The sequence below is a fragment of the Rhinatrema bivittatum genome, chromosome 2 (assembly GCF_901001135.1).
Source record: "Rhinatrema bivittatum chromosome 2, aRhiBiv1.1, whole genome shotgun sequence".
NCBI classification, from domain to species: domain Eukaryota; kingdom Metazoa; phylum Chordata; class Amphibia; order Gymnophiona; family Rhinatrematidae; genus Rhinatrema; species Rhinatrema bivittatum.
In genome coordinates, this window is record NC_042616.1 from 295,614,273 (window position 1) to 295,632,637 (window position 18,365).

General features: G+C 41.8%; 1 protein-coding gene across 1 annotated transcript in view; it reads left to right on the forward strand.

The window, feature by feature from the left end:
* The window catches only part of GLB1 (galactosidase beta 1), a 110,551-nt gene that overhangs the window by 24,665 nt on the left and 67,521 nt on the right, over window positions 1-18,365 (forward strand). The window contains exons 3-5 of the mRNA XM_029589648.1: window positions 6,355-6,505; window positions 9,195-9,255; window positions 14,745-14,839. Of these exons, the coding sequence (XP_029445508.1) occupies window positions 6,355-6,505; window positions 9,195-9,255; window positions 14,745-14,839 (307 nt within the window). The remainder of the gene's footprint in view (window positions 1-6,354; window positions 6,506-9,194; window positions 9,256-14,744; window positions 14,840-18,365) is intronic.

Sequence of the window (18,365 nt, forward strand, 5' to 3'; positions counted from 1 at the left end):
GTATTTTTTGATCCAATACAATCACGAGCATTTCTGGACACTCACTCTAGTCCCACATAGGCCTGCTGTTTGGTGTGTAATGTGTAATATAATGGGGGGACTGTTCAGATTCCCAGATATTCTACATTTAAGATTTCTATCTGTTGTTTATCGCTCTTATTACATGCTCGCCACGTATTTCTTCTATTTGACTATAATATGGATGTTAAATTACGGGTAATGAAATTTTTGGTCTTGTAAATTTATCAGTATTTCTATATTATAGGAAATTTCAATAACAAGTGGATGCTTGTAAATGGTATAAAAACAGAAATAAAAAAAAAACAAACAAACTAGCATTACATGCTGAAGCTGTAACCTTCAAACTAGTAAAGAAAACTGCAGGAGAATCCTTAAGGTCAACAAACTTCTTGTGCCAAGAAGGATACAGTGCCATAATTGTATCCATTGAGAGGGCAAATACCCTTTGAAAACCAATGTGACCAGCGAATATACTTCTGATTAATTTTACATTTTTAGGATTGTACCATAAGGGAAAGCTTGTAGAGTGCTCCCTTTTTTGTATTCCATTTGTTTCTCAAATAATACGAACACCCTATGCGTAGGACACAAGATAGGGTGTGATTTAGAGAGAGGAATTGCAAAGATGCAACAAGGCGGTTTAGAAAACAAACCATGCAGGAAGATTCACATCCTGCTTCTAAGCCAGCCATCTAGAACCTTCTCAGTTTAAAAAGTTGTTGCATGTTTTGGCAGCTTACCTAAAAACTAAATAGTTATCTAGAAGCCAGACTTCCTTCGGCAGAGAGTTCTAGATGGCAGGAAAGGGCCTTATTTCTTGTGGCAGTTAGTTTTGCCTCTTTTTGTAAAGTGAATTTAGGGACCAAGCGGGTACCTACCACAATAAGCGCTGCCTTAGAGAAAATGATCCAGTGTCCTAATGGGCTTTCAATACTAATGCTAACACCGTTGAGGGAAACTTACAACTTGCCTGTTTTCTCTTACACTAAAAATAATTTTCCAGACACATGTTGTATTTGGTGTTTGTTTCTTTTGAATTTTTGGCCATGCTTCCAAACAGTTGATTGAAATATGGATAACTTTACTGCAAAGGAAAGTAACATGACTCTTAAGAGTTTTTTAAGATGGGCTTTCTTCTACTGTGGTGCATTGGTACTTTTGGACTGATAACTCTTGTCATGTCACTTGGCTGCTATTTGCTCATTTCTGCCATAAGAGTCAGGAAGCACTTTGGACAGAAATCATACAAGTGCTGCTAACTTATTTTGAACTCCTAACCTTTTGGTAAGTAAAGATGGTCCATCTTCAAAGTTGTTTTGCTGTTGAGGGCTAAAAAAATAGGCAAGGAACTCCTCAACTATTTCTTTGAGAAAATCGCAAGACCCATCAGAGAATTTGTCCCTCCAAACCACAGACTTTCTAAGATTTCCTGCATTCTTTCTCACCCTGCCCTCCTTCACCAATTTAAAACTGGGAGTGTTATAAAACTAAATCTCTATATTCTCAGATGTTACTGGTAATGGAACAAATGTTTCGCTTTGAAAATGGCACCTTGCTGCTCATGGCTGGTCGTACATTTTTATTCCTAAGGTAAAGAAGATATCCCTTCCCCAGCCTTTTCTCTGAATAGTATGTAGAGTTTTAGCTCCCCACCTCTCTTCTTGTTGTGTTCCTGACCGCACGTTGAGTGGTGGTTAAGGTTTCATGGAACGTGAAAACAGTGTTCCTTGTCATCCAGTCAGACCAGTTTAGATGAGTGGGTTATGCTCACTAACCAGCAGATTGAAACAGAAAAACAAGTTCATCCCTTTATAGGAGTCTGCGCAGACCTCAGCCCACCAGTATTCTCTGTCTCCAGTAGCCTGTAGGGAACAGGAGGAGGGACGGAGTGAGGCACAGGAAAGAAGAGGCACTCTGTTCCCTAGTCCCTCCTCTTTCCTCCTCCTTCCCTTTTCTCCAGTCCTGAAGAGACCCAGAAGAACATAAGAAAATGCCATACTGGGTCAGACCAAGGGTCCATCAAGCCCAGCATCCTGTTTCCAACAGTGGCCAATCCAGGCCATAAGAACCTGGCAAGTACCCAAAAACTAAGTCTATTCCATGTTACCATTGCTAATGGCAGTGGCTATTCTCTAAGTGAACTTAATAGCAGGTAATGGACTTCTCCTCCAAGAACTTATCCAATCCTTTTTTAAACACAGCTATACTAACTGCACTAACCACATCCTCTGGCAACAAATTCCAGAGTTTAATTGTGCGTTGAGTAAAAAAGAACTTTCTCCGATTAGTTTTAAATGTGCCCCCTAGTCTTTCTACTACTAGTAAATAACCGAGTCACATCTACCCGTTCTAGACCTCTCATGATTTTAAACACCTCTATCATATCCCCCCTCAGTCGTCTCTTCTCCAAGCTGAAAAGTCCTAACCTCTTTAGTCTTTTGTCATAGGGGAGTTGTTCCATTTCCCTTATCATTTTGGTAGCCCTTCTCTGTACCTTCTCCATCGCAATTATATCTTTTTTGAGATGCGGCGACCAGAATTGTACACAGTATTCAAGGTGCGGTCTCACCATGGAGCGATACAGAGGCATTATGACATTTTCCGTTTTATTCACCATTCCCTTTCTAATAATTCCCAACATTCTGTTTGCTTTTTTGACTGCCGCAGCACACTGTACCGACAATTTCAATGTGTTATCCACTATGACACCTTGATCTTTCTTGGGTTGTAGCACCTAATATAGAACCCAACATTGTGTAATTATAGCATGGGTTATTTTTCCCTATATGCATCACCTTGCACTTATCCACATTAAATTTCATCTGCCATTTGGATGCCCAATTTTCCAGTCTCACAAGGTCTTCCTGCAATTTATCACAATCTGCTTGTGATTTAACTACTCTGAACAATATTGTGTCATCTGCAAATTTGATTATCTCACTCGTCGGATTTCTTTCCAGATCATTTATAAATATATTGAAAAGTAAGGGTCCCAATACAGATCCCTGAGGCACTCCACTGTCCACTCCCTTCCACTGAGAAAATTGCCCATTTAATCCTACTCTCTGTTTCCTGTCTTTTAGCCAGTTTGCAATCCACGAAAGGACATCGCCACCTATCCCATGACTTTTTACTTTTCCTAGAAGCCTCTCATGAGGAACTTTGTCAAACGCCTTCTGAAAATCCAAGTATACTATATCTACCGGTTCACCTTTATCCACATGTTTATTAACTCCTTCAAAAATGTGAAGCAGATTTGTGAGGCAAGACTTGCCCTGGGTAAAGCCATGCTGACTTTGTTCCATTAAACCATGTCTTTCTATATGTTCTGTGATTTTTGATGTTTAGAACACTTTCCACTATTTTTCCCGGCACTGAAGTCAGGCTAACCGGTCTGTAGTTTCCCGGATCGCCCCTGGAGCCCTTTTTAAATATTGGGGTTACATTTGCTATCCTCCAGTCTTCAGGTACAATGGATGATTTTAATGATAAGTTACAAATCTGTACTAATAGGTCTGAAATTTCATTTTTTTAGTTCCTTCAGAACTCTGGGGTGTATACCATCCGGTCCAGGTGATTTTACTACTCTTCAGTTTGTCAATCAGGCCTACCACATCTTCTAGGTTCACCGTGATTTGATTCAGTCCATCTGAATCATTGCCCATGAAAACCTTCTCCATTACGGGTACCTCCCCAACATCCTCTTCAGTAAAGGGAGGGGTAAAGTTGGCGGAGAATGTTTGTTTGATCCTAAAAGATATATTTTAAATCAAACAAATATTATTTGATATAATTCCTGGATGGAGTGATGCCCCTTTAGAAAAATTCTATCTTTTTAGAAAGAGAGGTTCTTGCACCTGCATATGTGGGCCTCTACAAAGACTTGGGTTTTTTTTTGTAAGTCTGCAACTGCTGGTGTTGGGACAGCTGGCAGAGAGGGTATTCATTTCAATTTTATAGAAGCCTTGATGACTGGCCCTACTACTGACCAGTTTTAAACGTGGTAATTCAATCACTTTTTGTATCTTGTTACCTTGGGCCCAATATATGCGCTCATAACTTTCTATGTAAATGATAGCAGCATCACAGACTGCTGCTGAGGGCATTTTCAGCATGCATAAGATCACAGAACTCTCAAGAAAGTCCTGGTCCTTCAGTCCGCCAGTTCAAAACAAAAGTGACATTTCACAGTTAATTTTGTAACTTGTATGTCCTGACTTGATAGAGTGTAGATTTTTGTACTTGGTACTTTTTTTTTTTTTAATTTGTGTATAGTTTAAATATTGCATAAAAACAAAACATGAATGGTTTTCAGTTTAGAAAAAAGCTGACCCTTTTATATAGTAGGAGCTATCAGTCCTTATGCAAAAGTATACAAATCTGCCACACAATTTTCCAACTCCTGCAGGAGAATCTTGAAAAATGTGCCACAGGAAACCCGGGGCTCTGGGTGTGGCTTGATTGTATTGACAGAGCAGGCACTGTAATTCCTCATGAAGACAATGCTCTTTAGCGTAACACCTTCGGATCCCTGCTGCAGCTTCCATTGCTATTGTACTTGGGTCTGTGTTTGTTTTTTGACTCCAGGTAACTTTTTTTTTTTTTTTTGTTATCATCACTTTTGATTTTGTCAACAGCCCATTGCATAGGAACATAGGGTCCATCAAGCCCAGCATCCTGTTTCCAACAGAGGCTAAAACCAGGCCACAAGAACCTGGCAGTTACCCAAACACCAAGAAGATCCCATGCTACTGATGCAATTAATAGCAGTGGCTATTCCCTAAGTAAACTTGATTAAGAGCAGTTAATGGACTTCTCCGCCAAGAACTTATCCAAACCTTTTTTAAACACAGCTACACTAACTGCACTAACCACATCCTCTGGCAACAAATTCCAGAGCTTTATTGTGTGTTGAGTGAAAAAGAATTTTCTCCGTTTAAAATGCTGAATCGGCCTGTGCAGGTTCAAGAGAAGTGTGAAACTGCATCAACGGCGGTGGTGCATCGGCCGATTCAAAAGTGTCTTTGTCTGTGCAGGTTCAACAAATGTGGGAGTGCAGAGGGAAAAAAAAGCTTTTGCTGCCAGCTGGCTCTGAGGCACCACATTTGGAAGGCAATAAGATGCACTGCCCCGTCCTCTCCACATTATTACCAAACACCCTAAAAAATAATTTGTGCAGAGCATGAAACGAAATAAATAAATGAAGCACAACTCCCAGGGTTTTCCTCGGTTATAGTGAAATGAGGCCATCCACTCTAGCCAGACTGCCTTAAACTTTGTTCACCACCGTATAGGGTACCACTGTAGATTAGCTAATAACTGAGTCACGTGCTCCCTGTGCCTGATCCCAGAGACAGTGCGTACTGTGGTATTCTGAATCTGTATCCGGTGAAGATCCTGCAATAAGATGGCAGGAAACCCAATATTCAGAGAATTTCAGAAGTCCGTATGGGTCAAAATGACTACATTAAGTATAATTTAAGATCTGATGGTTGCAGGTAAGTTTATAAAAGTGGAGTGCACATAGCTGGCTGAAAGCATATCTAGCTACTGCATCAGTATGGGCTTGCAATGATAATCTGGAATCCAGGCTGATTCCTAGGTTTCTCACTTATTTATTTTTGGGACTAGCAACATGCCCAGGAACTGAATGTTCAGATTTGGAGTGGGATTTACAGATTTCCTGCATAAGAGCTCTGATTTTTGCAGGTTGGACTGAGCTTATTCTGAGACACCCAGCTACAGGTCGTTTGCAGGGACTTGTTTAACTCTGTCACAGATTTTCCCAGTTGGCACCCAGTGGGATAATGAGCGGATTATCATCTGCATGGGTTCTGTATAAGACAACTGCAGTCCATCCAGAAGAGGACGATGCACCTGAGCTTTAGATGGCATCCGAAGAAGGTTCCTGTTCGGTCATGCACGTCATTGTCTCTGGATAATTCCTACAGTGCACCAATAAAACTTGTGGTTGCCTGCAAGAAAAGAAAAGAAAAAAAGGAAAGCAAGACCAGCAATAAAAAAAAAAAATTGCCTAAACCATGAGAAAAATAATTCAAGCAGCACTTCCCTGAGAATTTTTAGGAATGTGTATGTCTGCCTGTGTACATGTCTCTTCTTAATCTGAGGTTCATGGTATCTCTACCAGATTAAAGCACATATATTTTGAAGTGCTAAATAATTTCACATGCTTTGATTCAACAGCTTTTTAGGAGAAAGGTTTGCTTCTTTGATATGTTTCTAAGTTTTGATTCTTCAGTGGAGAAAAGAGATAATGGTTACCATCTCGCCTAAGAGTGGGAGGAGCTAATGGTGATGTCCCCTTTCCTACAGGTACGTGCCGTGGAACTTTCATGAGCCTGAGCCTGAAAAATACCAGTTCACTGGTGATCAGGACATAGAGGCCTTCCTACAGACAGCGAATGACCTCGGGCTGCTGGTTGTGCTGCGAGCTGGACCCTATATCTGTGCAGAGTGGGACATGGTAAGCTACTGCATAGATCCCTGGCGCGACCGCACCTTGAATACCGTGTGCAGAAAAATAGAGTGGAGCTAGAAAAAATAACAGAGAACGGCAACAAAAATGATAGGAAGGATTCTTCAGTTTAGCGAGGAGGCGACTGAGGGGGAGTTATTAGGGAGGTTTATAAAATCATGAATGGGGTGAAACAGGGATGGTTATTTACCCTATGAAATAGTACTAGAACTAGAGGACCCTCCATGAAATTAGCAGGTAGCAGATGTAAAAGAAATTGGAGAAAGTATTTATTTTTTAACTCTGTGCACCATGTATTGGCTACTCGTGAAGTCAAGATGCTGGCTTGATTGACCTTTGGTCTGACCCAGCACGACACGTCATATGTTCTTATTTCTTGTAAGAAGAAACGAGCTACAAATGATCAAGTAAAGATTTGCAAAACGATAGTTTTCAGTTATCCGCACCCCTTCCCTACAGGGGGGGGGGCGGGTGTTAATCTGTTTTATGAAAAGCTATTTTGAGCATGAGAAAAAGTGATCGACCAGAGCCTCCCATCTCCTCTGTTTTTCACAAGCTGAACTTGCACCCCTTCATAAAGAAATGGAAACCCTTGATGTCCTAGGTTTTTCTTCTGTGATGATGTCTGTGCACTCAAACAGTGATGTCATCAGAATGGGACAGCATGTTACTTTTATGGAGGGCTGGAGCTGGACAGTACAATCGTATTATAAAGTAAATAAGGTCTCGGGCAGACTGTCGGAACCAGCAGTATTAAAATACAACTCCCATCCGCCCACACATACACAATTTTCCCTTTTCTTCTCCTTTTTTTTTTTTTTCCTACAAAAGGAGCACAGTCTGCTATGACTGAAATGTTGCAGTAGCTGAGAAACTTGAACTACCTGGCACTCTATATTTTATTGAAATCTAAAATACAACCAAAGTTATGGCCTAGGGTGTGACTCTGTCTTGGGGATCAGTTTATGTAAGAAACGCAGGTGCTACGTAGCTGCTCGCTGTCAGGGGTAGGGGCCCTTAGATTGAGGCATGGCTGATGCAGCTTAGTAGGCAAACCCACTAGGTCATGCTGACAGCTGGCGGACATGCCCTTACTGGGACTGGAACTTCACCTATCCTAGCCCTGTTCCCCGCAGGTTGAGCCCTTAGATTCCAGGGGCCGGCAGGGCTTAGGTGAGTGTCCCTTAAGGAGTGGTCAGAGAGAGTCCAGGTATGGGCAGTGAGAAGACAGGGTCCAGGTGCAAGCCGAGGTCGAGGCAGGCAGCGTGTAAGGATGAATCAGTGTCCCTAGCTAAGGTCTATACCAGGCAGTGGGCAGGAGAGTGATTTGGGTCCGTAGCAGAGGCCAGCAGCAGGCAAGTAAGCGGTCAGGGTCTGTAACAGAGGTCAGTACCAAGAGTCAGGCAAGACAGACAGAACAAAAATGGATGTGCACTGAGGACCAGGACAAGCTGGGATGGGCAGAGTACGGCAAAAGAGGCGGACAGGGCAGGAGCAAGGGTAGGAGGGACACTGGGAAAGAAGGAAAGGCAGGAGCTTGGCAAGGAAGCACATCAGGACACTAAGAGAAGCAGAACAACCGGGGGGGGGGGGGGTGCGAAGGTAACGACACGCAGGTTTCTGTTGCTGAGGCACAGAGGGAATTTTAAATACTCAGCCGCATGATGTCATCAGGGGGCGCTGCTGAAGAGCTTTCCCGCCACGGAGCAGCACTGGTGGGCTGCAGCTGGTGATGTCCTCGCCGCCTAAGAGAAAGCATGGCCGGCGGTGTCCTGTGCTGAGTGTGGCCGGTTGGCGGGGCTGTCCCGAGAGCGACCAGACTTTACACCCAAAGTCCGCTCCCTCCCGATGGCATCACGTGCTAAGCCTGCCCAATCCGAGGAGGCAGTTTAAGATCATGCACGTACCTTGGCTAAAACTGAGCACTGGATTCAGGGACCTACCCGGCATCCATCGTTATCGTGGCAATTTGTTGACCGATCTTATTATAAAGGTATTTATATTTTGAAAAGTGCAAGCTAAACAAGCATAGTGCGCCAGCTAGTTGGCAGCGTGCGCAACTTCTCACAGATGTAGTGGAGAGAGAGAGCAGTAATAAGGAGGGACCCCATTTTTATTATGGTAAGCACAAGAATTCCTGGAAAGAAAATTTACCAAACTTTCAGCACGTGCCGGCACAGTTCCAAATTATTGGCTTGCTGGGCTGGGTCGGGGAAGGGTGGGAGGAGAGGGAAGGATCTCTAGTGACAGATGAGGGCCTGGGAGGGAGGAGGAGAAAGATGGGCTTCAGTAGAGTTACAGGGCCAGAGAAGGGTTTACATGTTCGGTAAGCCCCCATGAAGGGCAAAACCATGCCATTTTTCCCTTTTGATGAAATTGCTGAATGAGAAACACAATAAAATGGAGTCCCGTATGACAGCCGTCTGTTTGTTTGAAGTGACAGTAGTAGGCAGAGGGAAAGCTAGCTGGGCTTCCGGACGTATGCAAGGCTGTTCCCTGCGGAGAGGTGGGGGTGGGAAGGGGAGAGCCCAGGAGCACGGGCTGTGAGAATGGGGCACCGGTTCAAGCATCTCCCAATCAGACTTAGACAGATTGGCAAGAAAGTCTTTCTAGTGTCGTCTGCAGCTTATAATTTTGTATGAGGTCGGTTGCTAATAGGCCTGTTTTTTCTTCGCAGGGAGGCCTGCCTGCTTGGTTACTTGAGAGAGAATCCATTGTTCTCCGGTCTTCTGATGCAGGTAACGAGCAATCAGCGGCGTACAAACAGGAAATCACCCCGTGCAAATGTAGCGCATGCCCGCGACGTGCTCGATGAAATTGGAGGGGCTGCTTCGGTTTCTATGGATAGTCAGCAAATTAATCACTTATAGGTTTGGAAATGTATATTGACAAATATATATTTTCACTATTTCATAAATCTTGGATGCAAATGGGACTTGCAGGTCTGCAAGATTTACTTCCCATGCCTTTCTGTTTTGTGAAGCTAACGTCAGAGTCTCTCGAAAACCTGCTTGTTATGTGTGATTTTTCTTATGGCTCCTCCTGCTTGCATTCAACATCATCTTAACATTAGATATTTAATATGGGTTTTTCTTAAAAGTGTTTTTGGTGATGGAGAAAGTGGGGTTCAGGATGCAGAGTCTTTGAGTGGTGGCAAGGTTCTGCTGGAAGTGCTGAGCACTCTTGTTGCAGGGTTCCCGTCTGGACATGTAGGGTCACGAGGTATCTTTTTATAGGGCCTGGGCACAGTATATAAGAGCGAGCTGCAAAAAATAAGTAACTTGGGGACCAATTTCATAACAGGCTGCATACATTTGCAGGCTGAATGCATGAAAGTTATGGACCCAAAAAACAAATCTGAAACCGATCCAAATTGCCGATAAGCGAAGAAACACGAAGTGATCGGTGTAAAGCAGCCTTTATTAGAATGAGCCCAACTCTGGCCGAGTTTTGCTCCCACAGGAGCTGCCTCGGGGGCTATTAAGGGCAAAAAATATTCAATTTTAAAAATAAATTATAATACACAAACGTGTTACATAAATAGGTGTACTTACAACAAAAACAACATACATATACATGTTAACAAAATACATATGTAAATGACATACATAACTGAGAAGTCAGTGTTATTATTCCAAAGATGGTGTAAGTACACAACCGCAGTACTAATGTATTTATATGTGTATGACCTTGGTGCAAAAAAAGTATTTTAACCTATATATTAGTAAGTGAACCGTACACACGACACAGTGAAGGTAAAGAATTGATCAGAAAAACAAAAAATGATACAAAGTACAGAAAGTAACAAATACCTATCGTTGTTAATTGTCTTCAATTGTGACTGAACATTGATCAGTCAGAAATCATACAATCCAGGCTAAGCAACTTGGTGTTATAATCTATTCAAATCAAAAAGAAGGGGGGGGGGCAATAAATAAAAGGTAATAAAATTATAAATATTTGAATAAAAACCGACAATAAGAAAAAAATACAAAATAAAAAATTAACAATAAAAGATAATAAATGATGTAATATGATAATAAAGTGCTGAGACTAAAGATAAAATACTAAAAATCAAATAGGGAAAATAAAATATAAAAGGAGGGAAAATAAAATATAAAAGAAATAAAAAATATTATAAAAACCTAAATATGAAGCATAGGGCATATTGATTTAAAAACATGTGCCTTCAACTTTTGTTCAAATTGCATAATGTATTAAATGATTTTGCAAGGTGATTTTTGTATTTAACCCAGTTTTAGTACTTCTTTTAAAACCATAATAGAAGCACATATGGTGCATTCAACATCTGCCATTATCAAAAAAATGTCAAGCTGAATTAGCGATGTGAGAGGGCTGCTAAAAAAGTGACGAATCAACCACGGTGAGACTCAATATTAAACGCATATTTAGAACACTTTTAAAACTTTAAAAAGTTACCAACGGTAACTATTGTAAAGATAATGTGCAGTAAGTTTAGTGACAACAGTACACACAAATTTGATAGCAATCCAGAAAATAACGCTGACTAGACTGGCAGTACAAAACCGAAATGTGCAACTACCTATGGCGAAATGAAAGGTTACTTATCAAAAAAATAACAATTTGACCATAGTGAGGTACAATGTTAGTCACATAATTAAATCACTTTTAATACTTAAAAAGGTTATCGATGGTGACTAACATGAGGATATTATACAGCTAGCTAATGAAAACAAAACTCACAAATACGGAGCGGTGCAGAAGGTTGGCGATACTACTAGTTATGGCAAAAAATTGTAAACCTTTCTAACTGATGGAAATTAATTATAAAAATATCCTCGGCAAAATGAATCAAAAAACTTACTTTCACTGTTAAGCGCATTGCCTTGCGCTTCTCCTCACAATGAAAAACGGGACTAACTACGATGGGGGTATTGCCACCGGTTTAATACCTCTGCGTTTAATACTAATGTTGGTCAATGGTCACTCATTGTTCAGCACACATAAAGTTAGTTCATACAGCGATTGCGCAGTGACGGCGTTTTTTTTTTTTTAACTTTTGGCGGGCTTTTCCCGATGAGACGCTATGAGCATACATTTAAATTCCCCCATCGTAGTTAGTCCGGTTTTTCATTGTGAGGAGAAGCGCAAGGCAATGTGCTTAGCAGTGACTGTTGTAAGTAAGTTTTTTTGATTAATTTTAACAGTGCAGCCAAAACAGAAGTTCGTTAGATTGGGAAAACTCTCTCCACTTAAACCAGATCTTCATGTGAACCTTGCTGCTATTTCTTAAATTGAAAGTTTTTAGGTATGCATTTGGTCTTTCATCTTAATTTGGATAGACCCATTACAGTCATAAGCGAAGTAAAGCTTGGTTCAAACATAGTTTAGTGTCTCGTAAAAGTGTTTATGAGGGCACAGCTTCCAACAGTTATTCAAACTTTGGTTTTGAGCCTGTTGGATTATTGCGACCATTGCAGGACTGCCCCAGTAAAGAACATGCCATACTGAGTCAGACCCAGGGTCCATCAAGCCCAGAATCCTGTTTCCAACAGAGGCCAATCCAAGTCGCAAGTACCCAAACATTGAATAGATCTCAAGCTACTATTGCTTATTAATTAATAGCAGTTTATGGATTTTTCCTCTAGGAACTTATCCAAACCTTTTTTTAAACCCAGTTATGCTAACTGCTGTAACCACATCCTCTGGCAATGAATGCCAGAGCTTAACTATATGCCAGGTGGAAAAGAATTTTCTTCGATTTATTTTAAATGATCTATTTGCTCACTTCATGGAGTCCCCCTGGTCTTTCTATTATCTGGGAGAGAAAATAACCGAGTTACATTAACCTGATCAAGTCCTTTCATGATTTTGTAGGCATCTATCATATCCCCTTTCGTCATCTCCTGTTCCCCAAACTGAGCAGCCCTAACTTCTTTAGCCTTTACCTCATAGGGGAGCCGTTCTATGCCCCTTATTATTTTGTATAAGTTACAACCGATCCAGAATTCAGCAACCAGATTAATTTCTGGCCATAAGATGAATGACCCCCATCTCTCCAATATGAAGCTGAGTTACAGTGGCTCCCAATTTTCTTCAGATCTCAGTTTTAAAATTGACTATGATGTTTAACTTTCCAGGGCTTCCAATATCCTACAGACAAGTTGAAGAGAGAGATTCCTGATAATGATGCGCATTTGTATGTTTGGTTATGACTTGTAAATTGGCAAGGATTAGAATGTGTGCATATTCAGTTTGAACTCCTTGCTGAAGGAAATCCACTGAGAAAAGGAGTTCCTTAGGTTTAGAAAGCTTTTAAAAGCATTTTTATTTAGGAGACCTTTTGATCTCTCTAATGGACCTATTTAGTAAGCTGAGGTAAAAATGCATGTTACTGTGTTTTATCACAAGTAAGTTCTCATGGGTTTCAGTAAACCGCAGGGCCTTTGTACCGCAGTTCAGAGAACCTTTCAGATTTCTGTACTTGCATTGCCGTAGCCAGGAAAACCGTGCATTTCTGGTTGTGGCAATTCATTATTGCAGTCTCCAATCCTGGGGTCTTTATCTTTTAAAAGAGCTGTAAGGCCCTGTAAAAGTCCCTATCAATCCCCACCCCCCCCCCCCTTTTTTTTAAAAATGTCAGTGGCAGTGTGTGGAGCACCATCACCTGACGCTTAATAAAATAAAAAGTTACCCGCATCTAAGCCCCACCTCCAGGCTTCAAGTGCCTCCCCATTCAGAAATAGCGCACCCTATGCTTACCTTGTAACCATGGTGGTCTAGAGGGTGCAGGAGCAGGGCCGGTGCAAGGGTACTGGGCGCCCTAGGCAACTCTTGCGCTGCTTTCTACCCCCCCCCCCCCCCCGGTCGCACCCTCCCTACCTGTTTCGGCGCAGTCTGTAAGTCTCTATTTCTCTTTGCCGCGAGCAGGATAGGCGCCGCTTGCGGCACCACTTGGCTGCTCTTCGGCGCGCCCTAGGCGCCTAATGGACACGCCGGCCCTGTGCAAGAGTGATCCCCACATGTTCCTGTCCTACCAACAGCCAACTTTCAAATGGCACCACACGCTGCTTTGCCCTGCACATCAGGGGTAAGGAAATGTATGGGGTCAGTAGATGCCATTTTGAAAGATGGCTGCCGGTGGGGCAGGAGCATATGGGGATTGATCCTGCCTCCTATAGACCCTCATGGTTTTGAGGTAAGTCTGGGCAATGTCCAATGGGAAGGGTGGTAGCAATTTGCGGAGTTGGGAGTAAGGCATTTTATTGCTTAATGCCACAGGATTTGAATACTGGGGTGGGGCTTAGATGCAGGTAATATATATATATATTTTTTTTTTTTAAGTTAAGCATCAGATGGGGGTGCAAGGATGTGGGGGCAATCTGGGGGGGTGGTTTCCCCATGGATTACCACTGACCTTTTTAAAAATGGGTGGGGAAGCTTTTACAGAGCCTTCAGCAGAGCCCCAGGACCATTGCCAGGCACTTGAGTCTGGTGATACTCTCAGGGAGAGGACGTTAAGTACACTCAAGAGTTGTATCTTAATCACAGTAGCGTAGCTTGCAAAAATGTTTTCACAAGCTGTGCTATTGATTGCCAAGGCAATAAGCTTCTTTGTATTAATTTGCACATGAGGTAACTCATTAGCATAGCTGCATTGCACTGGCAAATAACATGCAGAATTCTGCTTATTACTTGTTTGCTGTGTGATAAATGCTGTTTACTACTCAGAAATGTGTTATCGGAGCTTACAGTTGGGAGTTTGGTCCTGTTATGGAATGTTCACTAGAAACTTCCGGATTAAACATTTTGGACCATGGATTTCTAATGATTCTTTACATTTTATGTTTTTATTGGGGGATGGAATTATATGAATTTTATTTTTATTTTGGGGGCTTTATTAACATCTGATTAGATTGCACTAATAAATAATTGTTGTAATTATGTTTTCTCTTTATTCAATATTTCTTATAATTTGTTCCATTCCACATGGTGAGCCACAAGGGTAGACAATAAATCAAAATATATGAAATGAAAGCATAGCGGGCTTTGATTTTTTTTTTTTTTTTATAATTTCATTGTTTTAAAGTAACGCATTTACTTACCAGCTGAAGTTAATTAACTGCCAGACACAATAACGTGGCTGATTTGTACTAATCACTCTCCTTCTTTTTATTTTGAAGGTCTCTGGATTTGGCCTGCATGTAGACTAAACGTAATGCTGTGTGTGTTTTGAATGTTTCAGATTACCTGGCGGCGGTAGACAAGTGGATGAGTGTGTTCCTACCAAAGATGAAGCCTTTTCTTTACCAGAACGGAGGGCCCATTATCACCGTGCAGGTAGGTTTTTATTTAATTACCGCATGCCTGCACTTAGTTAGGGTGAATGAAGGCGGTCTATTAACTTGCTGTTACCACTAATAGAGCAGATGAGAATTTTAAGAGGGTAGCTTCCAGAGGCGTTTATTTATCTGGGTAAGTGACCATTTTGCCTGTCTGAAAATTTCTCTCCTCGGCTATGACTAAAAGGCCGCACGGGTTTCATAGGGCACAAACATTTTTATTTTTTAGCCTCGTTTTTAAAAGAGGTGTTCCCGTGGACATGTTTAATTTTTTTTTTTTTGGGGGGTGAGTTAAAATGGCACATGTGTTTTTGATTTTCAAATCTAGCTTTGCACTTTTGTCCCTCAGTACCTGCTCCCCACCTCCAATGCCCTTGCACCGCAGCTTCCTCTCCAGAGCCCAGGTCGGGGAGCCAAATGACAAACAGGGCAGCGGTCTCCTCCTGGGCTTTGTTCGGCTCACTTCAGGCAAGTGGCTTTTCTAAACCCTGGAGAAAAACCTATGCCCAAATAAAGAAATCCAGAAAACTAAAGATGAAATAAACCCAAGGAAGGGATGCATGTATCCAGTCTCAGGATGACTAGGCGTGTTTCGGCATGGGACCTGTCTCAAGGGTAATAGTGCTGAGATAAGGATGCCTGGAATATAACCTAAAGTCTCTTTAGTGACCGCATAAATATGCTTTGAACAGTAAGCATAGCCACATTTGTAGACAGGACACCAGGAAATTAATCTTGAAAAGAATATACTGAATGCAAGAAGAAAAATATTTTTACATTTTCTAATCTGGTTTGCATGGTGCACCTGCCAAGGTACAAAATCTATGAACCCTGACAAGTGTGATTTGTTGAAAGTATCAAAAGTCAGATTGAGCAGTCTGCTCCCAGCCTGGAAGCAGTTGTCCTACATCTCATGACAACTCTTGAGTTTCAAAATAAACAGTTGGCTGCATCATGACAAGTTAGCAAAATTGCTTCAAACCTCGCCCATGGTTAGAGGGGTTTAAACAGCACTAAAGAGTAAGGAGTCCATATTCAAAGCCATTTTGACAGCTAACTTAAAAGTTATGCGTCTAAATAGCAGTACCGGCATTTTCAGCCACTTATCTGGCTAAATTCTAGGTAGAATTCTAGTTGGAATTTAGCTGGATAAATTGGAGGCCTTCTGGCGGCAGATAGGAGGCATTCTGGGAAGGAGTGGAGTTATCCAGCTAACTTCAGTATTCAGAGTTAGCCAGATAACTTTTCCGGCTAACTCTGGTTGTGTCGCTCACCTTGGCCGTGTTGGACCTTGGCAGCGACTGCGCCACTGAATATACTCTGCTAGTTAGCTGGATAAGGTTATTTGGCTGACTAGCTGAGCTGTACAGCAGCAGAAAATGGACCCCTAAACTTCAAAGGGGTTCTGTGCGGAAAATACAGCATAAGTAGCCTGTATTTACGTCCGTGCTATTTTATTAACATCAAAAGTACGTTTCAGTTTTGCATGCACATTTACTGGTGCGAAAGAGGTGGCCTGGGGCGTTCCCAGGTTGGGGGCCAAGACATACACGAGGCAGGTGTTTTGTTATGAGAGAGAGAGACTTTCTTGTGCATGTTTATGAAATCACCAGTTCGCCGATACCTCCACCATTTCACTTAGTCCGTCTCCACTTCATCTAGACCTTCTAGCATGTCATCCTGATCCCCCCCCCCCCCCCACCAGTTCGCCCAGACCTCCTACTCATAAATTGCAGACAAGTCCAATGTAAATTGCGCTAGCCAATAGCAGGTGTAAAATTGCGTGAATAAGTGAGATAATGTATACACGACTATATGTGCGAGCGTTATGCGTACGTGTTATATTTTTTCCGCACCTAAAATATATGCGCGTAAGTTTTATAAAATAGGTAGAGAAAGTAAGTGCTTTCATTGCCTTGCCAGTATTCACGGGTACTGAAGCATGCACATGCGCTTTCAGAGCAGAGCTGCTCTGTATTTTTTAAACTGTGTAGCAACTCGCTGCACAGTTTATAAAATGTTAGGGTAAAATTTCCAAGCGTCCACTTACGCGCCCACATGCAGTAACTCAAAATAGGTTTGAAAGAGTCAAGTGGAATGGTGAAACTAGGCAGCTGTATTTTTGCTGCTCCGTACAGGGCAATTTTCACCCCAACAGATCTAACTGGTTAACTCCAGACCAATTTATAAATGGACCTCAAAGAGGATGTAGTAGGAGCAGGACTGAGAGGTTGGATAAAAGACATAGGGGAGCTGGTTTTGATTATGGAAATGTTGTGTTATGGTCATCTACCTAAAGTAGTGGAGAACCAGAGGGACTGTCTTTTTCTTTTGTGTGTATTTGTATAGCACTGTATATGTCGTGCAGCGCTGTAGAAATGCGTAGTAGGAAGATAACTGGGCAGGCTAGATGGGCCCGCTGGTTCCTAGCTGCCATCTGATACTATGAAGGTATCTTTATTTATATACCAGTGCATATAATCTGATATAAGAACCTTTCTGTTATGGAAATTACTGTTCCCAGTTGTGATCAGTGGGAATGAGAACATTTTTTTAGCTATTGGTCAACCATTAGATGTTTTCTGTTTAGTATAGCAAGACAAGGCACGTGGGTTGTGTCCCTGTTCTGATGATTTATGATCTAAGCATGAGGTCACAAAGGCATTTTGGCGAGGTCACACTGAATGTTGGAGGTGGGCTTTGAATCTTGTCCGACTTTTCAGGCTTCATCCTTCTGATCTTTAGATTGCTTTCCCAGCAAACCAGAAACTTGAAGGCAGGAGCTTACAAAACCTTGCTTTGTTTTTCTGCTTTATGTATTTTTGGATAAGCATCTCATGTGGATCTCTGTTTTGTCTCCTGCAGTTTCCTGCATTTTGCTGCGGTTTTGGTCTATTTGATGGTTTCCTTTAACAATGCTTGCTTTTTCAGCAGAGCTGACAGCTGCCTTCATAAGTGCCGTTGTGCACAAGGCACATTGTTTCAGGGCACACAGAAACAATACTTTTTCAGTAGCAGTCTCGCTAAGGAACTAGATACAATATTGCAGAATTTTTTAATGTTGCAGACAGTTGGTCTCCATGAGTCAGTTGTTCAGGACAACAACTGTATTGTGCATAAATACCTTTTAGAAGTACAATTAATTCTTTATCTGGTATTCTGATTTAATATACTTTTATGTTTCCTGAGCTGAGTACCGTGACAGGATATGCACGAGTCAGGGAAACACCTGTTGGTACATCGCCCTAGGGTATTCAGGGTTTAGCATTAGAGGATATTGAGCTATCACTCAGACCGTTGGGAGTATTGAATGCAAAAATCAGCCTCTACTTTCCAGCTGGTTTCTAAGAAAAGGGTGCATAAGGGGGTAACGTACCTGGAGTAGCAGTTGCTACCTAAAAAGAAGGCACAGGGATTACTATCCTTAAAAATTAGCCTGATGTTTGTAACACAATTCCAACATCACTGTCTGCTTTGATGGCGGGGAGGGGGAATTAGATTTAGATGACAGCCAACACTAGGCC